The sequence below is a fragment of the Drosophila subpulchrella genome, chromosome 2L, assembly GCF_014743375.2.
Source record: "Drosophila subpulchrella strain 33 F10 #4 breed RU33 chromosome 2L, RU_Dsub_v1.1 Primary Assembly, whole genome shotgun sequence".
Taxonomy (NCBI): domain Eukaryota; kingdom Metazoa; phylum Arthropoda; class Insecta; order Diptera; family Drosophilidae; genus Drosophila; species Drosophila subpulchrella.
The window spans coordinates 17,416,102-17,442,029 of record NC_050610.1 but is presented as its reverse complement, the minus strand read 5'-3'; the positions used below and the strand labels follow the sequence as shown (position 1 = coordinate 17,442,029).

The 25,928-nt window shown below is 38.6% G+C and overlaps 4 protein-coding genes across 7 annotated transcripts; 3 read left to right on the top strand and 1 right to left on the bottom strand.

Moving 5' to 3' along the window:
* Positions 1 to 662: 662 nt before the first annotated feature.
* LOC119547656 lies at positions 663 to 1,932 on the top strand. Of its 2 annotated transcripts, none has more exons than XM_037854603.1 (3): positions 663 to 769; positions 826 to 919; positions 1,053 to 1,932. In XM_037854603.1, the coding sequence occupies exon 3, from the start codon at positions 1,200 to 1,202 to the stop codon at positions 1,860 to 1,862; it is 663 nt and encodes a 220-aa protein (XP_037710531.1). In that variant the 5' UTR covers positions 663 to 769; positions 826 to 919; positions 1,053 to 1,199; the 3' UTR covers positions 1,863 to 1,932. The 2 variants fall into 2 exon arrangements, with proteins under 2 accessions (XP_037710531.1, XP_037710532.1); XM_037854604.1 differs by having other exon boundaries at positions 749 to 769; positions 831 to 919.
* Positions 1,933 to 4,983: 3,051 nt separating this feature from the next.
* On the top strand, positions 4,984 to 6,315 carry LOC119547657 (transforming growth factor beta-1-induced transcript 1 protein-like). Its single transcript, XM_037854605.1, has 2 exons — positions 4,984 to 5,303; positions 5,587 to 6,315. The coding sequence occupies exon 2, from the start codon at positions 5,607 to 5,609 to the stop codon at positions 6,141 to 6,143; it is 537 nt and encodes a 178-aa protein (XP_037710533.1). The 5' UTR covers positions 4,984 to 5,303; positions 5,587 to 5,606; the 3' UTR covers positions 6,144 to 6,315.
* An 896-nt stretch (positions 6,316 to 7,211) lies between these two features.
* On the top strand, positions 7,212 to 25,764 carry LOC119547373 (proto-oncogene tyrosine-protein kinase receptor Ret). Of its 3 annotated transcripts, none has more exons than XM_037854194.1 (7): positions 7,212 to 7,327; positions 11,270 to 11,574; positions 19,768 to 20,540; positions 22,292 to 22,457; positions 22,560 to 24,271; positions 24,329 to 24,469; positions 24,524 to 25,764. In XM_037854194.1, exons 2-7 carry the CDS (start codon positions 11,505 to 11,507, stop codon positions 25,370 to 25,372), a joined length of 3,711 nt encoding a protein of 1,236 aa, XP_037710122.1. In that variant the 5' UTR covers positions 7,212 to 7,327; positions 11,270 to 11,504; the 3' UTR covers positions 25,373 to 25,764. The 3 variants fall into 3 exon arrangements, with proteins under 3 accessions (XP_037710122.1, XP_037710123.1, XP_037710124.1); XM_037854195.1 differs by lacking the exon at positions 7,212 to 7,327 and adding an exon at positions 8,737 to 9,306; XM_037854196.1 differs by lacking the exon at positions 7,212 to 7,327 and adding an exon at positions 10,387 to 10,459.
* Positions 16,973 to 17,503, bottom strand: LOC119547375 (transcription initiation factor IIA subunit 2-like). Its single transcript, XM_037854199.1, has 2 exons — positions 17,308 to 17,503; positions 16,973 to 17,233 (listed from the first exon to the last, which is right to left on the bottom strand). Exons 1-2 carry the CDS (start codon positions 17,377 to 17,379, stop codon positions 17,000 to 17,002), a joined length of 306 nt encoding a protein of 101 aa, XP_037710127.1. The 5' UTR covers positions 17,380 to 17,503; the 3' UTR covers positions 16,973 to 16,999.
* Positions 25,765 to 25,928: the final 164 nt, after the last annotated feature.

The window sequence follows — 25,928 nt, the reverse complement described above, 5'->3', positions numbered from 1 at the left end:
AAGTAGGCATATAATGCGGCATACATGTAGTGGGTTTATTTTGTATGAGTTTAGCTGCAGGGGCTAATGCGGAGCCAAGTTATTTTCCTTCCTAGTTTAAATATCGTTTTGATAATGATCTATGCATTTTGTAGTTTTTTAAGATTATCGATAAACACTATTTGAAACCCTTACTCTTTGGTCCTTAAACTTTAACAAAAGTACTGAAATTTTCTGGAAAATTAAGTATCTGATCTTTGATTTTTAAAGATATAGGTGTTTATTTATTTTAAAATTAAAACTACTTTTAAAATTGTTTAACGATGTATAAAAGCGTTTAACAAATTACTCTGGGTATTCGCTTTTCTGTTGAGTTGCTGAATTGGTGAAAATGCAATATAAACTGGTGGAACGACTCTAAAAGGTTTGTGTTGAATTTTCAAACGACTGTGACCACATGAAATATTTTATTATTATTATAAATTCAAAAGGGCAAATTGAATCGACTGTTCCTAGATTTTACTGTACTGCACTGTAATTCAGATTATTTTGTAAGTTCAAGAGCTATGGTGGAAAAGGTTTGTTTTAATAAAAGAAATTACCCAATGATTTGTCAAAAACGCTATAAGTGTTGGCTAATACTGATGGCCAACTCACAAGTAATCCCAGTAGGTCATGAGTTTCCATCTGTCTAGCAGATTTGACAACTTGAGCAAATCAAGTTTAACGTTGAAGATTTTGTTCTGACGAAAATATTGTCTACCGTCAATTTCGTCTATTAAAATATTAGGTAAGATAAAGAAGTCAACTGTTAGAACCTTAAGAATATCAGTTGCAAACATAAAGCTCAGAAGACTATAAGAACAAAGGAGAAGCCAAAGGATATTAAAAACCCAGGTTGCCTCATTAGCTAGCAACTGAGAATTGAGAAATAACCCAGGTAAGTAACCAAAGTAACTCCCTTTTGTGGGGAAGTCTATAAGAACAGATCCCAAAAAGGATTTAAATCATGTTGTGACTCGCAGCAGGCTTAAATAATCGAATTTTGTCAACTTTTTGTTAATCCCCCCCAGGTGTTTGGGCCATAAAACAGCGGCACGATTGGGCCAGCAAATCGGGACGAGAAAGCAGCCCTAATTTAGTTGCAGGTAAAGCTTCTCGCCAGGTAAAAGCCTACTTATATATTGCAGTAAACCCTTTTGGGCATATAAGTCTGAGGGATGAGGGACGGCAGCTGTCAGAGAGAGTCGAGTCTTCACAACGGCAACAACATGGGCAACGTCATGGATCGCAAGGTGACCTGCACAGAGGCACGTGCCACAAATGCCACGCCCACCACTCCGATCGTTGCGCCCAAGGAGCAAGAGACCAGGAAACTGGAAAAGGTGGACTCGCAGGAGATTGTCCCCAATTTGACATTTCACTTGTACAGCTATCGCCAGCAAATTGGTTGCAAGAAGCATCAGCTGATGAAGTGGGCCACATCGAAGTTGCTGCTCACCGAGGAGCTGCTAAAGCTACAGAAACAGCATCTTGGCGAAACCACCGAATCCTGGACCGATTTCGGTGCCATGCTATCAGACGAGGAGGATGATGAGGAGAATCGTGCTCCAGGCGTCGCCTTTGATCCCCTGGCCCTGGAATTGAGCAACCTGAAGAACTATCGCCTGGAACTCAGGAGCACCATACTGGACTTCGCCCAGGAGAAGATGAAGAAGCGGGAGAAGAAGAAGCTGAAGCGTCTGAAACGTCGCACCCTGATCTCCTCCAAGAAACCCAGTAACAAGAACAAGGTCAAGTACTGGCATCCGCAATTGGAGACAGACGAGCAATTTGATCTCGATCCCCAGGATCCCCAGGCAGAGGTCATTGTCATCGATTAGCCAAATATGTAGTGTTCCTAAGTCTTAGTTAATTTAGTCGTTACACTCGTTCTAATTGTACATACTCCTATTTCCTAGTCTGTTTTTATATCCATTAAAATAGTACTTACTATAATAAACAATTAACTTGCAATCCTATTTGACCAACTGACTTTTGACGGGACTCTGGAAATGGCCCAAATCAAAGTTCAATGCGCTTTCTGGCCTGTATCCTGCATCCTGTATCCATTCCCTGGATGCATAATTAAAATGTCGCGTAATTGATTGCGACTCCCGTTCCTGTCATTGCCCCTATTTGATTCTGTTCCTGATCTGGGGTCAAAAAGGATGGATACTTTAAGTTATTTGGGTTCCACTGCATTGCTTTAAAAATGTTTAACATTTTTTGGTTATTTTATATTATATGTTTGTCATTTTTATATACTCATTAAAATTTAATAATAGAACATATAATTGCTTTCATCAAAACATCTGTGAATTTTTAGGGATATATTTAAATACTGGGGTTTTTACCTTTATTAAAAAAGTCTTACATTACTTTATAATATGTTCATACTGTTTTTATATTATATGTTTGCCATTTATACTCAGTCAAATTATAAAAAGAACAAATTGAGGTTTTTACTAAAACAACTGTTTTTAGAGATGTATTCAAATATTTAGCTTCTTACCTTTATTAAACAAGTCTAATGCATTATTTTAAAAAATGTTCATACATTTTTTTGACATTTTATATTATATGTTTGCCATTTTTATGCACTCAGTCAATTTAAAAAAATATGGCTTATAATAAAATAGCTGTTATTGCTTAGGATATATTTAGGTATTTAGGATGTTTACCTTTATTAAAAAATTGTATGGTACAAGTTTTTAAATTAATAGAGTGCGTTTCTAGAAAAATACTATCTATTTTGCTTCATATTTATTCGTTTTCTGGTTTTTAGTTAACATAATATTAGTTAACCTCAATTTGCCTCTAATTTACAAGCCGAATCCGAAATTACCCAATAAACCACAGACAGTTTATCTCCGCAAGTGTGTCACACTCTGCCAACCCCTAAATCTCCTCTGACAATTTGTCCAACTGCTGACGGTTTTGTGATAGACTGTTACCCCTTTTTTTTTGGGCCACTTTGGCCCCTTTCCCCACTTGGCCTAATCTAATCTTGCGACTAATTAAATTTACTCACACCAAAAAAAAGACCACCCGAGTGCAGTCGAGAAGCCGAAATAAATTATTGTGGGTCATGCAACTGCGTTTGCAATTACGGGAAAGTTTGAAGGATATATTTATGTGGCCCCAAGGAGCAACTCGACTCTTTGAACTTGTCCCAGAAACGTGCCAAAAAATGTTGTGCCACTTTGAGCAATTATTATAGAAAGTGCGAAAGCCAAATGCAATTATCGCATTTACACGGCGAATGCTAGGTATTTAATAAAATAATTATGTGTGGTCTAACCTATTTACGGGAATGGGAATGCGGATCTGGATTACGACAAGGATGTGGTTGAGGATGAGGATGAGGATTCGAGCTGGGCACGCACTTTGGCATACGCAGACAGACGCCTGACACAAATTCCCCTTGCGACTTACACAACTAGCTCGTCCGCAAAGAGTGCAAATGGCTCCCGAAAGGGGCTGCAATTTCGAATTCCTTGCAACGCATCAAAGCGCAAACCAAATTGTGACATGTCCTTTGAACGAGGACACCCACTCCCAGTTTTTCTGTCAGTTCCGCCCTGGACTCCGCGCCACCCACTGCGTGGCGACCACAAACAATGCTGTGCTCCACCAAGCGGCCATCGGAAAGGGAACAATAGAAGTGGCACAGGCACTGGAAAAAATATAGGGTAATTAAATAAAAATCTATCAAAGACATTATAACTAATCTGTGGTTCTTAAAATAAAAATGTTCCATCTTGATTTGCAGTAAACATATATATTTAAAGTCCTTGAGATAAAAGAAAAAGTATAAGCCTTGTCATTTCAATTGTTACTTTGGTAAAAAATATTTATTTATTTCATATTTTCATCAAAAAAGGATACAAATATAGCTAATATCCCCAAAAAAAAAAATATATTTTTATGAAAGTAAAGCAATTGCTTTTTAGGGATCTTTAAAGTTAAATATAAATTAGGTTAAATACCACTTTTACATATCCTAAATAAAAAACATTACTAAATATAATTTATGTTCCTGGAAAAACTGATCAGTTCATGCAGTCATTGTAAGTAATAATAATTGATCTGTATATTGAATCAAAATATCACCCACTTAGGATCGACGGAAAATACCATAGTGATTCTCTTTGGTTTGCCTATTATGTTTTGATAAAAACTAAGCAAAATTTTGTAAAATAATCAACAGTTGTGTATGAAATTGAAGATTTCCAAACCGAATTACTTACTAATTTTCATCTTTATAAGTAGAATTCCTTTGGTATCCTTTTTTCGCAGTGGATCTTGGCAACGATGGCCCTTTTGGGGGTTGTGTGGGTTGGTGAGCCCTTTGAAGAAGACCACCACCACCACCCACCATGCCTCTCCTGCCAGTTCCACGCATGTGTAGCCGTTGTTAATTGCCGACTAAGCGGAAGTTCCTTAGCATTTCTGCTTTAATTAAATTTTTTAATAAATACGTTTGAAACACATTTCATTAATTGCAAACATTTTTAGCAGCGCCTTCGAGGAATTGCAGACCGCTTGCTTGAGAGAAGTCACCCTTAGAAGCGGAAGATATCCCCAATTCCCATCATTCTTGAGGCAATTTGGTAATGGTTTTTGGTGTGACTAATACAAAAGCTTGAATTTCAAAGAAAAAATGACTATAAATTATGAAGAAAAAATGAACAACCACCACCAATAAATAATATGTATGTTGTATAAACTTAGAAAATTTTACAGTAAGTGGGAAAAATTATATCAAGGAAAATAATCTAAGTTCGGAGTTCTATGCTTAAAATTAAAATAAAACTTAATTATAAAGGCTTTGGTCAAAGCATTTATTTTAGGAATCAAGCATACAAGACTAATCAAGTAATCTAGGAATGGAATTCCAATTTTCTTTGAGTCTAGTAGGTGATGATTCTAAGTTCTTTAGATGTCAGACAACATATCAAGCGTTCACATCGAATATCTCATTCAGTTTTTGAGTCTTGCTAAATTCATACGTTTTCATTCGTTTCGTTTTCTATATTTAAAAAAAAAAATCATCAAAATTCTCCAAAAAAATAGTAGTAAATTTTGTCCGAATCCGTTTTGCTCTTTTTTTTGTTGTTCTATCATTCTGTGTGAACCTTCTAAAAGAATAAAAAAGAAACGTGAATAACAGAGCTCGGAACTATCATTAAATTTTGGAGATACGTAAGAGAAGCAAGACAACGGTAACCGAGGGCAAACATTGCGAGAAGGAAGAAGAGGAGTAAATAGACCAAAAACTGGTAAGATTTGGGATCCCACTATCCAATTTTTATGGAGAAAAGTGTATAATCTGTTGGCAAATAAGCATATAGAGTCTGAATTCGATATTGACTGGGTTTCTAGGAACTCTATGCTTGAAAATTATTATTAGAATTCTACGCTACATTTATGTATACTTACATATGTAAGACTTTATAATAATGTTGATGCTATCGATAGTCCTATAAATCGGAATTTAGTGTTAAAAAAGTTGTGGACCCAGCAAAATGTCTTGTTAGATTAACATATCGTCTTTCCTTACAGATAACTATCCCATAGCCAAGATGTCTGAAAACATTGTGTGCCACAAGTGCAAAGAGGCCATCACCAAGCGAATGATCACCGCCCTGGGAAAGACGTGGCATCCGGAGCACTTCCTGTGCCGCCACTGCGATGAGCAGATCGTGGACGCCACCTTCAACATCCAGAGCGGAGAGCCGGTGTGCAACAAGTGCTTCGTGGAGCGGTACACCTACACCTGTGCCGGCTGCAAGAAGCCCATCCTCGAGCGGACCATCTGCGCCATGGGCGAAAGTTGGCACGAGGATTGCTTCTGTTGCGGTGGGGCGTGCAAGAAGCCGCTGGCCAATCAATCGTTTTACGAGAAGGACGGCAAGGCCTACTGCAAACAGGACTACGAGGACCTCTTCGCCGCCAGGTGTGCCAAATGCGAGAAGCCCATCACGGACTCGGCCGTTGTGGCCATGAATGTGAAGTGGCATCGCGATTGCTTCCGCTGCAACAAGTGCGAGAATCCCATCACCACACAGACCTTCACCATCGACGGGGACAAGCCGGTGTGCCCCGCCTGCCAATGCTGATGTCCTTCAGGATGTCCACGTACATATACCCCCACCTCGGCACCAAATTGTTCAGAGTTTGCCGTTCGTTTCCACACGATACTTATGATTGTAACCGAATGAGGCATTATAAAGCACACTGCAAAAACACCATCTAAACAAAACAACCCTAAACCAAATACAAGACAACTTAAAAAATTAAATTAGAAATATAAAGAGTTTCTATGGGTATATAGGAATATTGGATACAAATGTCTAGCATCTATAAAAATGCAATTTATAATTTTCAAGGATTTTTTTCCGAGGTGTAAGACACTAATATTCGGAATTTAAATATACGTAGACCTATAAGTTTTGACACAACTTCAAAGCAATAAATGCCTTGTGTATGAAACTTGCTTGATCTATGGTTTAATGAAAAATAAAAGGGAAAAAATTACCTGCATTTTATTATATAACTTTAAAAAATCACGTTTAGGTTTCCTCTCTTTAAAATATCTTCCAGGACAATAATATAAGTATTTCTAGAATATTAAAACAATTTTGTATTTATATTATCTTTATAGTCATTCACAAAAATCTGTGGTCCAAGCAAACAATATAATCTTAATTAGAATGCAGCCTCTGAACTTTCTGGCAAACAAAAACTCAGATCTATTGGCACAAGGTCCACATTTCCCACAATAGCCAAGTGATAACGAGGAGATAAAGTCGATCCGAAACCCTTTCCCAATATAAGGCAAATATTTTGTGAAACCCATGGCAAGAAGCTGTCAAGGAAAGTGCTTGATATGAGATCATGTTTCCAAAGGTAAATAAAAACACACAGCAGTGGAACATGCACATCTGATTATCTCATATACTCCATTAGATGATGGTATGATGACGGTGTTCAGGGGTACCGATAGCCCAGTAGTGCAGCGGAAAATGGAAAATTCGACGAGGGTGTTTCCATGCCGTCGTCATCGTGGAAACATCGGCCAACCAACACGAAGCGACTTCGTTGGCACAAGTTTTCTGTACGATTTTGTGGGTTTCTGCGGCTTTGGAGTTACCGGCTGCCGGTTTCAGTTTCATTTTTCGAACGGAGCTCGTGCGAAACGGTTCGGTAGTTCGTTAGCTCAGTGGTTTTTGTCAGCTCAGCGATTTCCCACAAATCCAAGAGTGTTTCCGCGGAAAAGCTGGACAAAGTCGCGAAAAAAAAGGTGGCTAATTAATTACCTTGTTAAACTGTCCCATAAATAATTGCCAAGTCGAGCCGGACAATTAAGGAGTCTGCGAAAAGCTGAGGCAGCAGCTGCAAGACATCCATAAATCGTGTCTATGAAAATCAAGATCGTGTTTACCTATGTAGCCAACGCTGAAGTTTATTTGCGAATTATGGTCAGATTCTCCAGATTCGGATTTTCCAAATGCAGCCAATATCCTCACTTCGACTGGCACTGACAACTCAATACAGAAAATCGTGTAGATTGGCAACGGATAATTGTGATTTAGCCATGCGTGTCTGGGTTGGATTACTTTACACAATTTGTGACTACAAAATTGCAGTTCATTGAGGGAAATATTTCAATATTTCGAAATTGAAGACGGCCAATTGGAAACACAAATAAATAATTGCAGGTGTTTAAAGAACTAAATGTGCAAAGCCACATCTTTCGCATTAAAAATTTTAAAAATAATAGTTATTAGTTTATGTTAAGAAAACCTAGTATTATGTATTTTTTTAAATATTTCCAAAGGCTTTTAAAATTTAACGCCGTTTAAATACGCTATTAGTGGCTTTAAAAAAATTTTATTACAAGTTATATGAAATAAACAAAGCGTTGTAGCCATGCAATTCATTAATTTAAGAATGTCAGAGTTGATGGCTTTACGAGCTTTTCATTGGCACAGTAGGAAAGCTTATTAAAATGTTAATAATTATTTACCTCAGACAAGCTATAAAATGTGAGTTTAATTAAAAAATATTTCTTTTTAATTACCTAGGTGACAGAAGATTTATTGTGAACATATGCAAATGCCAGTCAAGATATTCATTTGCATATTACAAATGCTTTTACAAGCGATCAGGTGTTAGAACTCAAACAATGAGATCAATTAGAGTTTGTTTGATATTTGCTATTTGTGTTTGTTCTGGTTCAATGAGAACATCACGCATACGCCACCTTGACAGCGGCTGGCATTCCTGAACCCTTTTTCGTGGAAACCAAACAAGAACTCTAAGCTCCCAGGCCAAAATTATTGATGCTACACTCGCATTCTTTTCCAATTCGCCGATGTCTGTGAACGAAAAAAATAGCAGAGACAACTAACAAGGCGGGTGCACTGAACCAAAAAGTGTTAAGACAATTTTGATATCAGGTTCATTGCTCAAGAATGATCCATTCACATAACAAGATATATTTTGAAAATATCTTTAAAAATAAAGACCGACATTTCATACCCAATTTATAAAAACTTTTAAATTGGTTTTTATAATAAAATGGAATAATATCAGCTTTCTTTATAAACAGAAAACATTAAAAATATTTTTATTGTAGGGTTTATCTGAAAATTAAATAGGTAGATACCTCCATTAGCTACTATATGGTACTAAGACTTAGAAAAAAAAGATTATTGAGTTGTATTATTGTTTTAGTAAGTTAACTAAGTTTTCTGTTATTACTCTTAGAACCTTTTTTTGTCGCAGTGATATTTAAAAACAGTCGGGGGCAGTCACTGACACTGAAGAACCTCCACAGTCGTACTTTGACTCTTGCGGTCGTCGGTCGTTCGTTAGTTGCCGCTTTCGAATAAGTTTTATATGGCAATTGCCATTTTTGGCGCAACAGGACGGCTATATGGCCTTTGGGAGACGCACCTTAAAAGTGCGCCCGGATCGCCTGGGTCGCGTAACCTTTAATGGGGGAAACGCCATGGGCCCGGGCCTTTGAAGCTCTCTCAAATTGGCAACCGGTTGGCTCCCAGTGAATGTCTTTCTGAATTTCTGTGTGTCTGCTGCAAAGCCTCTTTGTGTCAGTCGTGTGTCATTAGCATCCGCCAACTGAGCTCCCAGTGTGTCAAAAGATTTGAACTTTAAAGTGCTCAGGTGCTGAAGAGGCCCACAGACGAAAAGTAGACAGCAGACACTCGGACTGCCAGTCAGTCAGTCGGTCTTTGAATGTACTGTGAAAAAATAGTGGTAAAGACATGTTCATTATAAAAAAAATAAATAAGAAATGGTAAAAAGCGAAAAATATTATATTTCCTTGTAAAAAATATGCCAAAAATCAGTATAGAAAACTTTTATAACCAGTTGAGAGTATAGAAATCATTTAGGTTTTCAGTCAGGAACTCCAGTTTAAGTTTTTCAATACCATATTGGGACCTAACATCAATATTTATACTTTAAAATGTAGTTGTAATTTCCATGTAAGTCATGTAATAATATTTTCCAGACCTTAAAATCAAGGAAATGTTTAAAAATGAACCTAGGAAACTCTTATATTAAGCCGAGAGTATAGAAATCATTTAGGTTTTCAGTTAGGAACTCCAGTTTAAGTTTTTCAATACCATTTTGGGACCTAACATCAATATGTATACTTTAAAGTGTAGTTCTAATTTCCATGTAAATCAAGTAATTATATTTTCCAGGGCTTAAAATCAAGGGAATATTCGAAAATGAACTTAGAAAACTCTTATATTAAGCCGAGAGTATAGAACTTCAGTATAGAACTTTCAGTTAGGAACTCCAGTTATAGTATTTTTAAAACTATTTTGGGACCTTTCATCAATATTTATATGCTAAAATGTAGTTGTAATTTTTCGGGCAGTGTTCGTGAATTGCTTATCACGTTGTTTGACTTTGGGGCTCGTTTGAATTATGCGTGCTATCTTCCATTGCCATTCCCCTGGCCAGCGGGTAATTCACGCCGCAATTGTATCTTTCGGGTTCTTTTTATCACACCTGCCGTGCACCGCTGGATACCACACAGTGCGGAGTGGAGTACCTACTCTATAGAGTGGGTACTGCAGAGGTAGAGTACACGTACTTCCATCTTTTTTTGCTCTTTTCATGGCACGTCCTCTTCGAGTGTTTGCCTTGGTAGGTGCTTAGAATTCGTTAGTTTGGGTTCACCACATAAATGTAGCTGTCTATGCTTTGTTTTTCGATTTTCCATTTGCTTTGAGCTTTGCCTGAAATTTTACAAATTAGCTTATAAGAACTTGTTATTAACCATTTTAAATACATAATTACATTCTTTATAAGGTGTTCAACATTGTGTAAATCATTCAAAAAGACAAAATGCTTTCGAAAACCAATAAACTCATCGAGCAGTGCAAACAAACAAAGAGTGAAGTAATCCCCTAAGACAGCAAACAAATTTTTTTCCCCAAATTTTTAATTAAATTATTCCATTTAAAAACCAATTGAGCCAACCGAAAGCGATTCGGCATAATGAATTGGCAAAAATTTCGATTAATAACAACAAGACCAAAAAAAAAAGACACCCATAGGGGTTTGGCCTTAGAACCTCCTAAGAACGTCTAATCGAAAAGTGTGCGGTAAAAAATAGAAAACAAAACAAATAAAAATCAGATACCATAAGCTTCTACCTGGCGCTGGCCAAAAATAGCAGTCAAAGACCATTTAATAACAATATCAATAATAATGTAATGCCCAAAATGAAAAACAAATTCGAAGCTCATTTTGAATTGCAATAATCAGAATTCGTGAGCCCTGCGGCACTCGAGAATTTTGAGCGGAATTAGCCAAATGATAAATTAGATTGATTAAATGACAAATGGGAGTGTGGGCGCCGCTATCGATAATAATAATTAATATTCATACTCTTAAAGGGGGTATTCACTATATTTTATTTTTTGATATTATTACTTTGTGTTTGCCAATTTACACGAAATTTTAGAAAAAAATGCATAGGATTGGCTTCTTTTAAAAGTACAAATACATACATATGGGTTTTAGAAACTAGGGTATATAAACTTCGACTTCTAGGTTTTATAAAAAAACGTACTGCAGCAAAAACAAAAATCTATTAATGTTCGTGGTCTTTGTATCTCCGAAACTCATTGTTCTTTTTTCATACTTCCTGCTCTGCTTTTCGCACATTAATTGATAAATGCTATCAATTTGTGATCAAAAGTAATTAAGTTCGTGGACGATTCGTACGTGGCTAATTGCCAACATCATTGAAAAAGAAGACCAACACAAAAAAAACATATGTATATAAAAGACAATTGGGAAAAATAAAAACAAACAAAATAAGATACAGTTTGCAGCGAAAAACCCATTAAAATGTGTAAATATGTAATGTGCGTACACGAGTGAGCGACTATTTGCCGAGTGATATCTGACTTTTTGCAACAAAAGTAACTGCGATGGAGTCTTTTATTATTATTATTGTGACGCTGCTCACAATTGTCACACAACAACTGAACAAATGTGCGGGTAAGTAAAAAACAAACAATTAAAAGATGACAAAAAAGCCAAAAATTCATCACATACAATATAGTGGGTTGGGTAATTTCTTGATCCAAGTGTTTGATCACATGGCAATTTCAATTTGAATTTATGTTGCTTAACCATTCATAGTTTTTTATATGGCATTTCAGGGGTCTGAAAAGATTTGATAGTGATGCTTTGAGTACGACAAATTTGTTTAGATACTTCTTGAATACAAGATACTAATTAACTTTTTTATATATCAAAAACAAATTTATAGTCTTAACATTTTTGAATCTCCCGCTGTGCTTAAAAATGTGAAAAATACGTGGGCTATAAAAGAATTTCTCTGCAAATATATTGTATACAGAAAACCATTTTGAAAATGATTAATTTACCTACGAAGAGTAATAGAATACAAAAGTTTTATAACAGAAGTTGTAAGCTTTGCCTGTGAAACAAATGCAATTGTATCTTTAATAGGGCTATTAAAATCAGTAAATATCCGATCGACTTATCAGTCGTTAAGAACGCCCATTAACCCCTTTCCACCTAGTTCTTTAACAAATAGAGAGCTCATAAAAAGCAATTACACTAATTTGCATCGAGTGGCAGCGAACAAATCCCACAGATAACTTAAACTCAAACATTCGCGCCGTGGGAATGCAACCGAAGATACGGAGCAATAAAGTGCGAACCCCCTTTATGACCTCTTTAAGGTGGGGTAAACTGGGGTTCGCTGCTCTTTTATGTGCTTTATGGTGCACTGCTTAGCTCTTAATTATAGGTCCGGTGCGTTCTATGCGACCCATACGGATTTTTTTATTCAACTGCCACAGGTGTGAACTGACGTTTTGACAAGTTGGTAAGCGATATGTGGGCCTGGCTTTTACCATTTGGCTTTGCAAGCGACTGACTGACGGTGATGGACTGGGCTACCGACAAAATCCCCGGGGGCGTTCCATCAATGTCTGCAACTGAAAAAAATATTTACTAACTTTAGAAATATGTTTGGCAAAAATACATTTTTTAAATTCCGCAGGACTCTCCTTTTATTAGAGGTTTAATACGTTTCAAATATATTAAATGGGTTTAATTCATATGGTTTCCAAATTAAACTAATAGGTTGTTTTTAGTATTTTATTAAATATTGTTAAAATATAGTATATAAAGTACCTTAATATAGCTGAAAAAATATTTTATATTATATATTATGTATATATTACAGTTTTTTTTTAACCATTTCCAATTTTTATAGGTCACCTCTATTTACTTACAGTAAAACTTCACAAAATAGTCATTCAAAAAACACCGCTTTAGTATTAGTATTTGCTATTTAACCGTTTTTCCTGAGTGTATGACGTGCCTGGCCAGCACACGCCCAAAAAATTATTTCATCACGCTGGGCAGTCATATGAAATTTTTCGGGGGATGACTACCCATCGCCTTATTTCAGCCCAGCTGACACTCGGAGGTTCCCTTTCAGGCCCTGTACTTTGTCCCCGTCAAGTTGAATGCACCTCATATGATATGGTGACTCCTTCATCGGTCAATCAGTCACTCGGGTTAAAGGTGTCGAAGTGGCCGCCAGCTGTCTTTGGCCCCTTCCCCGCCAGAAATTCATGAATTTATGTGCAATCAATTAAGTCAATAGGTGTGTGCCCCCGTACGTTTTGTTGTCCGTAGTGTAATTTCGCACTCTGCGAACTTTTCAGTGGCCCCTGACTGTTTCATGACTCCAATTAAAGCGCTTTGTTTAATAACAGACATAAAGTTATTTTGAAAAATACATAAACTTGCCTCAAGCTAATTATTAAACTAAGAAAATTATATAGGAGTACTTTAAGCTTTCGATCTTAGCAAGATAACTTGAGCTGCAAATAGTTTAAACGTAGTGGTCTGTTTCTATTTCTATTTAATAATGGCTTTTGGTACTGTAAGTAGAGTCAACAAATTATTAGTATATACCTAGCATTTTCAGAGACTAAAATGTATTGGATCTAAGACGTTAAAGAAAACTGAACCGTAACTTTAAACTCGTTGAAACCAATTTCCTCATTAAGTATAACCAATTTCATGACATATCTCACTTCGACTGCCACAAAACTTTTGCAAAGTATTTCATGTTTTGCACACACTTTGGCTAGATTTATGAGCGAGCTTGACACATTTATCAGACACTGAAGGTTGGTCCGCTGTCTTCTACTATAGAGTACTTTGCATAGCAAAATAATAACAAAACGAAATCCATTCTCAGTTATGGGATCTGTGTCTGCCACTGTCTGTCCATTTGTCGCACCCAGGTTCAGATCCCAGAAATGGCATGATTCAGCAGTAGATATTGGGTTTATAATGTGTTCCCATTCAGCCCATTTAAGTGGGAGTCTGAAATCTGCATTTATTTATTGGGTTTCTTTTTTATGCGTTCGATTTCCTGTTGGAAAATACAGTTACTGCACGATAAATAAAGTGTAATGCTATTAAATAAATAAAATATAATTATAATTTAATTATGTTAATGTGTTAATGTTAATATTTGCAATACTATTTTTCTATATCTTTTAAATAGTTACAAGTACTTTAGCCACTGCCATATTACGGGTTCTTAGAATATCATCTATATTATAGCTTACAACCCAAGTTGACTAATTGTTGCTCATATTAATTAGCCGTAATTAGCATAATTTTTTAAGAGGCCCGTGACTTTGACAAATGCTTTTCATTTGACGACAGGCCACAATTAGAGAGCCCGTTCATCGATCACCGTCGAGGGCCGGTTATTTCTGGATGTGGTCTTAGTTGTCTGAACGGGAGTGTCACCCCTCAGTGCCAAAGACACTGTAATTTCCTTTACTTTTCTCAATCTCCCATCTACCATGACTGTGCACTTCTTTGTGCCAGACTGGAAAAAGAAAAACTTGAATGAAAATTACATTTAAATCAATAAGAACTATTTGTTTCTAGCTGATGGAGATACCCTTGCTTATAAAAACTATATCAAGGTTAATAATATGTACATATGTACTTTAGAAAAGTATATAAAAAACATTAGCATTGCCATGAAAAGGTAAATACTTAAAAATGGATAATCTATCTAATCAATAAGACTTTGTTCTGTTTCCTTTTTTTATAAAATAACATTATACGTATATTATTCTAACTGTATTCAAGGTACTGCAAATATTAGAATAATTAATATTTAATTAAAAAAATAAAAATTTCTTAATGTATTTTATTTATTATTTTTAAATATAACATAAAAATAGTATAGAGTAATAGAGACATTTATTTATAAATATTATACCGATATTTCATATTTGCATACGGGTTATATAAAAATATACATTTGTATATGCTTTATATATTTCTAAATAAAATAATAAATGGTATAGAGTATTAGAGACATTTATTTATCTGAACATGCTTTCAATTTAATTTGCCTTGGCTCCGGCACAGAGAAAATTTCATGGACAGGAAATAGAAAAACACTGAAGACACTTTGTCTACACACTTCGATCGAGTGAAAGTAGAAAGACAGGAGTGGAATGGATTTAATAATGCGAATCCGAACAATAACCAGGGCCAGAGTTTGGCCAATGCCAACATTTGCAGCAGGAAAAAGCCACGGCAACAGACAAATGCAGTCAGTGCCAAGGAAAACAGAAAAGCACGTCTGGCATACGCGACGTATGAGTAATGAAAATAACAATGCAACAGGGAAAAGAATGGGCGTTACAGGAGGAATAACTAAAAACCCTGACAAAGACAAAGTTTTCATTACGCAGCAGTAGACAAGCATAATGTGAGTCCGGATGCTGGGAAACACACAAAATTATCCGCACACCCAAATGAGTCATCCACATCCCGGAGTGCCGACTAAAAAAAAAATAGAAAAAAAAACAAGGCCAATAAACTCCAGGATGTTGGCAGTTGCAACTAATCAAACAGGCAAACAACACGTCGACCCAATTCGATGCAAAGTCAATTAATTCGGGCAGATTAATTAGTTTATGCGAAACTAGTTGACATTTCATCCCGGTGCCGCACCTCATTTGGAGTCTCCATTTCACCTGGCCAGTGGCCACCAAGTTCAGGTACACCACCACTAGGCCCACCTAATGGCCGTGTCGGGATCCGAGTCGCCGCCCATCAATTGTTGACAGTGCTGTCATTAGCAGTTCTTATACACAGAGAGAAATTAATCATAGAACATTAGAATAATAAATGAGCAGAAAGTAGTATTTCTTAAAGTTAAAATAAAATAAATTGTATTATTTTAATTTTAAGAATTACTACTATATACTTTAATACTTCTAATACTATTTCTTAAAATTTAAATAAAATAAATAAATGAAATTAAAATAAATGATATTATTTTAATTTTTAGAAATACTACTATATACTTTAATACTATTTCTTAAAATTTAAATAAAATAAATTAATGAAATTAAAATAAATGATATTATTTTAATTTTTAGAAATACTACTATATACTTTAATACTATTTCTTAAAATTGAAATAAAATAAATTTTCTTAAAGTAAAAAAATATATATTAATGAAATTAAAATAAATGATATTATTTTAATTTTAAGAACTATTACTGTTAGCTTAAGTCCTAGTTAGGCAACTAACAATAATTATAAACACAAAGATATAATCTTGGTTTTACCAGATGTTCTATCTCCATATTTCCTTAATCTTTAATCTTAGAAATCGCCTGCTTCGATGACCCATTTCCTTGATATTTTTTCAAAGTGCACGAGTATCAACTCCCAGCGAGTCCAGTCACCCCAGAAATGTTCTCGCGAGTTTTCCAGTTCCTCCCTCAATTTTAAGGCCATGTTTTATCCAGTTTTTAATGCGCCATTCGCTGGCTTTTTAATTGTCCACCTAATAGATAACCTAATAGTCTTAGTCCTTCCCTGTTTACGCTCTTTTTTTCGTCCTGCCCTTTTGTCGCTATTTTCGTTTTAACGGTTGTTGACTTTTGGTCAGCCTTTTGTGGGTGGATGGGGTATTTTTTTTTTTCAAGCACCAAATTAAATGGTCTTAGAGCTAAGCTCTCTCGGGAATCGATGAGGTCAAGTTGAGTTTTATTTGAGAACTGATTGCAACGACAAAAAACAAATCAGTTGTAGGAGATTTTTTAAAGACTGTTGTATTAAGGTCCTGTGAATTTAGGTCTCTTAATGGTTTGTATGTTATATGAAGTTGCAGATTTCTTTGCAGTGCTATTTACAACAGGATTTAACCGGTTGTTAAAGTTTGTATTAAATATTTGTTTTCAAAAACTTTAAACTTCCTTGCTTAAACACACAAATCTCTATAGAATCTCCCATTAAAAGTGTATTTTTAATTTTCCATATGATCCCAAAGAAAGTAAGTACTTTAGTCGTCAGGGCCGCAGTTTTGAACAGCTTTTATTGGCTTTACCCCATGCAGGCCACAATTTTTACCAAATCCACCTGCAAAACCTCCGGTCCATCGCGGAACTCCACATTCTTGAGCAGTAAGGTCCAGACGTTGTCACAGTATCTAAAGTTTGACAACTTTTCGGCCTTAAATTGCATTTTGTTCTTGACTCGCTTGCTCAAAGCTGCGCTGATGCTCTTGTCGTATTTTAGTAAAACCTTATGAGCCAAGTCATTGGATAAAAGGTTGCACTGAAATATACGATTACAACACGCAGAATTAGGATAGATCTGCTTAGATATGTATGAGCTGTGGCCAAACTTACGTGCACCATTTCATCCAAAGTCGCCTGAAGCGTAGTGCCCAGCGTGGAAGCCCTGTAAAGCTGGTAGTTCATTATAAAATTGAAGTTTTCGGCAAATCCGTATTAACCAAAACAGCAGTTCGGGGGAAAAAAGTACGCATGCGCAGCCAATGTTCCGCAAAGAATCGAATTTTTGAAAGTCATTGACATCTAATAAAAAAAGGCACCTACAAACTGTACGATATATTAAAAGGTGCTGTTAGGCGCAAAATGTCGATTATTGGGGACTGTTAACCCCCAACAGTGGATATCGATAGCCAGCTGGGAAGATAAAATGTAGTCTTCTTCGTCATATTTGTTTATCTAGGATTACTCATCTGTAAAATATTATCTCTATCATGTTGATAAACATAAGTATATGACTACAAGCTTAAGCTAAGTTTATAAATGTGAACCAGGATCGTTAAGTTCTTTCAGCGCATATTTTCATTTTTGGATTTCTTCTAAAGTCAAGCACTTGGCACTAAAATATGGGAAACCCCTCCATCCATAAACACCACTGGCGCCATCATTTGGCAGGAATCAGCGGAGTTGGGGATGGTATAATCCCGTTAGTAACCCCTCATATTTCATTAGGAACGCTGACAGCATTAATATATTTTTTTGTGGGTGGCTCCTTGCTTCGAAAGCATTACGTTGGGCGCCAAGGACACGCATTTAAAATGTCATTATAAATGCGTGCATGTTCGGAGTGAGCACACATATTCAACTCAAACTCCCCTCATCTGCATATTTTATCAGCATTTTTCGCATGCCTGGGCGTCAGCAATTGTAATGAACACATTTTATTATTTATAATGTGTGTACTATACGATAGAGGCCGTATAAAGGAGCTATTTTCCCACCATCGCTTTGGATTGCGATTGCGGGAGAAACCAGGAAAAAAGTTCCCCCCACGTTTTGGTGGGTCTATGTTTGGTTACCTCTCGAAAGCTAGGGCATAATTATGACAGGCATTTAGTGGAGGTAACACCGCCTGTTTTGTGGGCATCCAATTAGCGGCCTTTTATTCATTTATTCCAGCTATTTGCATTTCCCTCACTTTAGTTTAGTGTAGGGACTTCTCTTCATTTTTGGAAAACTTCCTGATTCGAGTGTAAGGTGATCGATTTTTAAAATAAAAAAAAATAGGGGAATATATTAATTTTGGTGGTGTGTTTAAAGATATTTTGGGGGTTTTGGGCTTTCCAAGAATATGTATTTAAAAAGTTAGATGTATTAAAAAAGTGTATCCAAAATTTCTAAGCTTATCGCATTAAACCAATCCAATTTAATTCAATATGCGGTTACTTAGATCACTCAAATCTTGATAAGCTTAAATTCCACTTATTTCCAAGTTATAATCAAAGCTAAAACCCATTTGTTCTACCCCACAAATAAATCACTTAAAGTTCAATGCATTTAATTTTTGTTTGTTCAACACGATACGCCAACCTATTTACACCCATAGCATTACATGAGTCTTTTGGATTCGCCCCTTATTTGCTCCAAATATTGTGGGATAAATTTGGGGGCAGGAAATCATAGACGAAGGGCGAGGAAAATTTGTAACCAATTATGCCTGGGGTTGTATTTTTTTCCGTCTAACAAAAACTATATTGTTATCATAAAATCAATACGCAACTCGATGACGCCGACACTTCAACTTCAATGGGGATGATAACAAAGGGGGGAGTTATAAAAGGGAAAGGACGCGGGTGAAGGCGTCATTTTGATAACCCATATGCTAATAACTAATATCGGTATTATATTTATTTATGGCTTGTACTGGACTTTGACTCGTATGCAAACACACGACCACAACAATCGGGTGTCATTAGGTTGGAACTCTTATCAAATTACGCATACGCCCCGTTCTATTTGGCAGTTGGGTTGAGTTGGGAGTTATAGTTATGGCCAGCTCTATTAAGGTCAACGTGAGCTTATTAAATGAATTCATTTGATTGGATTTGATGACGACTGTCAGCGTGTGTCCCTTTGGTGATGCGGATGATGGGTAAATAAAGCCAAAGAGTGATAGCGACCCTCGGAAATATATTTTATTTGGGGTGGCACAGTGGTTAGGGGTTTAAGCCTAAACATAAAATTAAACAGAATACTTAAGAAATATTAAATAAAATACATCAAAAGGTTAGGCTAACCTTTACTAACGGAAAATGATTGAACTAATGTATTATATTTTTCAACATTACCAAGTACTTTACTTCCTTGAGTCAATATTTCCAATACTTACCACAGTAAATAGTCAAGGAAATGAATATTAATCCGCAAATGGAATCGAAAACCCACTTCCCCTGAGTGGGTCAATTGTGGTCAACCACTTGTGGCAGCATCCCAAGAAAAGAACCCCACCCTAACTTCTAGATCCCACATGACGCCATCCACATTAACTAGATTTTTCCACCCTCCTTTCCTTTGCAGCCGTCGATGTTTATTTTCCCAGCACATCGGTGAAATTTAATCTGCCCATCAACGAGAAGTCGGAGAGCATCTTCTCAAAGATTCCGCTGGCCCAGTTCCAAGTGCTGCGAATGGAAAGCAACCTGTTGGCCAGTGATTACTTGTATAGCCTAGAGGACAATCCCCTGCTGCGGATCAATAGTTCCACCGGCGAGATATATATGCGCACGGATTATATCACCCCGAATTCGAGTGTCAAGTATGTGGTGACCGCCTTTCCCAGGGATCAACGGGATCATGAACTGCTGCCCGTCTCGCATCTTACGTTGGAGGTCACACCCCAATCGCTGGAGGATTACTGCTCGGAACTGGAGCACATTTGCTTCTGGAGCAGTGCTGATTACAGTATAGCCGAGTCGCAGGGTCAATATCGTCGTAGGGATTTCTTTGAACCCGTACTTATAGGAGCCCTTAATTCCCGGGGCGCCAAGTATCTGTGTCCTAATGTATCCCTGGATTACTCCCTCAATGCCGGCAGCTCTCACTTCGTTCTCAAGCAAAACCGCCTGTACACCCGTCAACCCCTAGATCACGATGAGCTCAATGGCCTGAACGCCAAGGCGGGACAGCTGCAGGCCAGGATTACCTGTACGATTAAATTATCTAGCCGTGATCAGAGGAAATTCTCCCGCAGCTTCGATATTAAGTTACTCGATCGCAATGACAACGGACCCAAATTGCAGGAGAGCGATTCGAGATTTGAGTTCTACCTGGAGCAGCCCTACTTTCAAGCGGTGAGTTCTGGAATTCCAGGGGGGTTGAGGGATTTACAAAGGAGAGGATTTCAGGGGTAGAGGCATCTCAACCAGACCCTGCCCAGACTATTCGTCTGCCGGCTGTCTGGCCGCTCACTGGGTGCGGGCTTATTGAATTCACCCATGATGAACGCCCCCTAAACACGCAACCAAGTCAACCACACTTGAAAAAAACTAAATCACATTTATTTTTTAAAGAGCTTCCCAAGTTACAGGAACCCTAAAATGTTTACTATTTTATTTAAACCATTTGTAGTTGGGTCTTAAAGTATGCAACAACATTTTTCAATGAACAATTGCGGAAAAATGACGCCTCATTATTCATTGCATACTTTTTGACACCCTTATAAATTATTTTTAAACCTCTAGGGATTTCTCAGATTATTAAGTATTTTCAAGTGTATCGAAGGACTCAAGCCCGGTCACCCTGCCATTATTTGGCCATTACCACGTCTGGTTGCAAAGGTCCTTTTGGGGTAGATAGTAAAGTTGGCCACTTCCGCGACTTCTTTCTCAAACTCCCCCCATTCCCTTTTATATGTTGCCATTAAAAACGCGTAACGTTTATGGGCTTTTATGATTGGAGCATGACAGACAGTAAGGGAAAGCCAGAAGGAACCGGAATGGGAACGTCAAGTGACTTCAGCGCGAATTGAAGCCCGGAGTCGGAGTCGGAGTCCCTTAAAGTTGCCACAAAAGTAAATTATGTTGTCGTGTTCGAAACAAGCCAAGCCTATCCCCAAGGATCTGCAATGTGTGTCAGTTCAGGTGCAGATAGTGCGATCTCCTCCCTCCGACTGGAGTAATTGGTTCTGCACTAAAGTCCTGCCATTACAAATTGCTGTAGGTGGCTCTGCATTTAAATAATGTACATTTTATTTTATTTCGAGGAAATTGCTTACGACATGTCCCATAATAAAAAGTAACAAAAGTTTTGGTGTGACGAGGTGTGGCTGAGCTCCAAATCGGTTGGGTCAACTAAAAGGAAAACATGTTTAGTTCCTGATCATTGTAAGGATTTATTTCGATAAGTAAGACAGGGGCACAAGGAATAAAGATTTTTATACCGCTATTTATATTTCTTATCATGAGGTTACGGATAAGTTTTAGCTTGATAGTATGTATCGTATCTTATGAAAGTACCTCTAAAGTTCTTCTACGTCCATTAAACTCCACAAAAAAATAAATAATAAAAATACTGCGGGTAGTAAAAATGGTATACTTTTTTTTACTAATTAAAAGATACAAAAGCAATCGTTCTCCCAGAAGATTTTCACACCCAAAACAAACTATTCTTTCCACAACCTTCGGTTGTTTCTAACACAATGTTATAGTCGCGAAATGGAAACTCCAACCCACTTATTATTCAAATGTAGTGTCCATCCTACCTTAACAAAGGACACCACTCCAACTTGAGCCTAAGTCCAGGGGAAGACACCTTGCTAATGTCGCTGCCCCTGGGATCCATTAAAAGGGGTTTTGGGTTGAGGGTTAGGGTGAAGCCACCACCCACCTTGTAGGGAAATGTCAGGTCTCCGAGGATCTGAAACCCCAGCCTGACCTTGTGCACGAATTGAAATGCTAATCACCAAGAGCGCATCCTTGGAGGGCAGTGCTGCAATTTACCAAGGGGGTGCCAAGTGGAATTTAATTAGCGCTGGTCAGTAAATGCTAATGAAGCTACCTGTTAATTCATACCCCTCGCATTTTCTGTATATGTATACCCACAGGACGAGGAGGCGGGGAAGAAAATCATCTACGTGGACAAGGATACGCTGGCGGCAAATGCTCACATGGTCTATGCCGTGCACAATGACACCAATGGGTTGTTCCGGACGGATTGCCACGCCTACGAAGCGGATCACACGGGCAGGCCTCATACCATCATCAGTTGTCGTGAGTACTACGATCGTGATACTTTATAAGATATATTTCAGATAGCCCTTTCGAGAATAGAGGTATAAATTCCATAAACTTAATTCATTATCTCCCAAACAGAACTTCGATTCTCCCGGAGCGGCGTTTTTCGGGAAACCCCCTACTGCGTTTCACTGGAAGCTCGGGATCTGACCGTTGAAAACCATAACGATGCCATGTCAGCCACGGCGTACATTTGTTTCCATATAGACCTGAGTAACCTTCACGAAACCGACCAAGAATTGCCCCAAGCTCTGCCCCTCCGATCACGTCAGCATCGTATCTTTGAGGGTGAAGATTTCAATGGTGATTCTTCGGGCAGGGGCCTGGTTCCCTTGAGCGTGGATTACGAAAAGGACGTTTCCGTATTTCGGACCGCTGCCTCCTATTATCGGGTAGTCCAACCGGAAAGTTTTCTAGAATTAATGAGGTCTCGTTCTATACGATTCGAAATAGTGGAAGATAAAATTGGAGCTTTTGGTATTACCTCGACATCGGGTATTGTCTTTGTGAAGAACCCCCAGGCTTTGGAGGAGGCGCCTGAAACCATATACTTCTTGAATGTCACCTGGATAGATCAGCAACGTCTCTCGCATGTTCGAGTGATCAATGTCCATCTGATTCATGGTAGACCCGAGAACACCAGCTGCGAACTGAAGATCAAATCTCGATCACAATCTTGTGCCCAGGTCAAATTCCAAACGCAGTGCAATCGATTTTGTGGCTTGGCAACTGGTGGCGGATCTTGTCAGTGGAGGGGAACCAATTCGGCGATGTTCAGTACTAGATATGGATCCTGCGTGCCCGAGTCCCAATATTGTCCCGATCATGTGTGCGATCCCTTGGAGGAACTGCATCCCATGGCCTGTCCGCAGGATTGCACGCCAGCTGGCAAAATAATGGGTCCGCATTCGAGTAATGAGAATAAGAAGGGGATCTACAGTGCCTCGGGTACGTGCATATGCGAGGATAATGGCAAGTGTTCGTGTGCTCCGTTGGATGAGGAGCCCAGGATTAAGAAGCCCCGCAAACGGAAGAATGAAACGGAGGCGGAACCGCTGCTGGGCGGACGGAAAGGTACTGCGACCGATCAATCCCTTCAGGATCCTTTGCTCATGGGTGTCCTAAATGTGGCTGGCTTCGAGTGCGATCGCTCTTGCATGTTCTTCGTAATTAGTTGCCCTCTGGTCTTCGTTCTCCTGCTTCTCTGCCTACTAATTGTCCAGCGGAAGATGCTCCAACGTCGCCTGGGCAAGCAATCGATGACCCCATCCGACAAACAGGCTCTTCCGGAATCGGGAGACGGAGATCTCGCCCTGATGCCGCTGCAAAGTGGTTTCAAGTTCGAAAGTGGCGATGCCAAGTGGGAATTTCCCAGGGACAAGCTGCAATTGGATACGGTCTTGGGAGAGGGTGAATTCGGCCAGGTTCTGAAAGGCTATGCCACAGAGATCGCTGGCCTGCCGGGAATAACCACCGTGGCTGTGAAGATGCTGAAGAAGGGCGCCAATTCCGTGGAGTACATGGCACTGCTCTCGGAATTCCAGCTCCTGCAGGAGGTGTCCCATCCCAATGTGATCAAGTTGCTGGGCGCTTGCACCTCCTCGGAGGCTCCTCTCCTGATCATCGAGTATGCCCGATATGGTTCGTTGAGGAGCTATCTTCGCCTCAGCCGGAAGATCGAGTGCGCCGGGGTGGATTTCGCTGATGGAGTGGAGCCTGTGAATGTGAAGATGGTTCTTACCTTCGCCTGGCAGATCTGCAAGGGTATGGCCTATCTTACGGAACTTAAGGTGGGTTTTTTGGGAATATCTTTAACCAGTAAACCATTGAAATCCCCCTTTTTTCAGTTGGTTCATCGCGATTTGGCCGCTAGAAATGTTCTCCTGGCAGATGGCAAAATATGCAAGATCTCCGATTTTGGACTAACCAGAGATGTTTACGAGGATGACGCTTATTTAAAACGGTCTCGAGATCGTGTTCCCGTCAAGGTAAGCTGATACCATACCCTATAAAGGGCCTCAACTGATTTCCCCAACTTCCAGTGGATGGCTCCTGAATCTCTGGCGGATCATGTATATACCAGCAAGTCGGATGTGTGGTCCTTTGGCGTTCTCTGCTGGGAACTGATCACCCTGGGAGCCTCTCCATATCCTGGCATTGCTCCACAGAACCTGTGGTCTCTGCTGAAGACGGGTTACCGCATGGACAGACCGGAAAATTGTTCGGAGGCTGTTTACTCCATAGTTCGTACCTGCTGGTCAGATGAGCCGAATGGCAGGCCCTCTTTTAAATTCCTGGCCTCGGAATTCGAGAAGCTATTGGGCAACAATGCCAAGTACATAGATCTGGAGACGAATGCCGTTTCCAATCCGCTTTATTGTGGTGATGAGTCGGCCCTGATGACGACTGAATTCGGTGAACCGGATTCGTTGCAGCACCTTTGGTCACCACCCAAGATAGCCTATGACATCCATGACCAGGGCACCAGTTACGATCAGTCGGAGGAAGAGGTGCCAGTGACTTCGACAGCCCCACCTGGTTACGATCTCCCACGACCTCTGATCGATGCCACCGCCAAAGAGCAGGTTCTGCGTTACGAAAACGATTTGAGATTCCCCTTGAATATTCGAAAATCCAGTTGCACGCCAAGTTACAGCAACATGACCAACGGATCTCCAGCGGCCACCTCATTGCCACACTATTCCGTTCCTGTGAAGAGGGGTCGCTCCTATCTGGATATGACCAACAAAAGTCTCATCCCAGACAATCTGGACAGCAGGGAGTTTGAGAAGCATCTCTCCAAGACCATCTCGTTTCGCTTCTCTAGTTTGCTGAATCTCAAGGAAACGGCGGAGGCGATTCCAGGACAGCAAGCCGAGGATGCTGTCTAGATTCCATGTTACAATTACCTTTCCCATCTGTGTATAGTTTCCCCCCCAACCACTGAGTTCCGAGTTCTTGTCCCTCATCTGCGCCTGTTTTTCAGTTCAAACTGTTTGTTGATTAGTTTTAGTTTAACATTTAGTCTCTTAGCTTTATGCTGATGCCAAATATGGATTGTAAAAGGACCGAATTAGCATTCGAATACTCCCATGCATTTATAAAAGAATTTACTTAGCCAAAGACAAACTTAGTGCTATCGGCGATACATTCCAGCCATCATTCCAAAAAAACAAGCCGTTTCGGATAACAATTTTATAAGCACTCCGCACTTAAGCCATGTGTTTTGTACAAACTTTATCCAAATTTGTTTCACATTTTATAAATTGTATACTTGTGCTTTTAAGATTGTGCTTCTCTGTATTCAGAAATATATAAAAAAAAGAGAAAACCAAATCTTTTGGATTTATAGAGATAAAAGCTTATATAATTACTTATTTTAATATTGTACAATTTTGCTAGAATGAGCTAAGTGTGATTCATAATTTCTAAACATTGTTACACATT

What these genes read in the sequence shown, in the direction of transcription:
- LOC119547373 (XM_037854194.1), top strand. Translation starts at nt 11,505, where the DNA reads ATGGAGTCTTTTATTATTATTATTGTGACGCTGCTCACAATTGTCACA. An exon ending in CCTATCTTACGGAACTTAAG is followed by an intron (nt 24,272 to 24,328) that starts GTGGGTTTTTTG and finishes CCCTTTTTTCAG; the next exon opens with TTGGTTCATCGCGATTTGGC. An exon ending in GAGATCGTGTTCCCGTCAAG is followed by an intron (nt 24,470 to 24,523) that starts GTAAGCTGATAC and finishes CCCAACTTCCAG; the next exon opens with TGGATGGCTCCTGAATCTCT.
- LOC119547375 (XM_037854199.1), bottom strand. Translation starts at nt 17,379, where the DNA reads ATGAACTACCAGCTTTACAGGGCTTCCACGCTGGGCACTACGCTTCAG. An exon ending in CTTTGGATGAAATGGTGCAC is followed by an intron (nt 17,234 to 17,307) that starts GTAAGTTTGGCC and finishes CGTATATTTCAG; the next exon opens with TGCAACCTTTTATCCAATGA.
- LOC119547656 (XM_037854603.1), top strand. Translation starts at nt 1,200, where the DNA reads ATGAGGGACGGCAGCTGTCAGAGAGAGTCGAGTCTTCACAACGGCAAC.
- LOC119547657 (XM_037854605.1), top strand. Translation starts at nt 5,607, where the DNA reads ATGTCTGAAAACATTGTGTGCCACAAGTGCAAAGAGGCCATCACCAAG.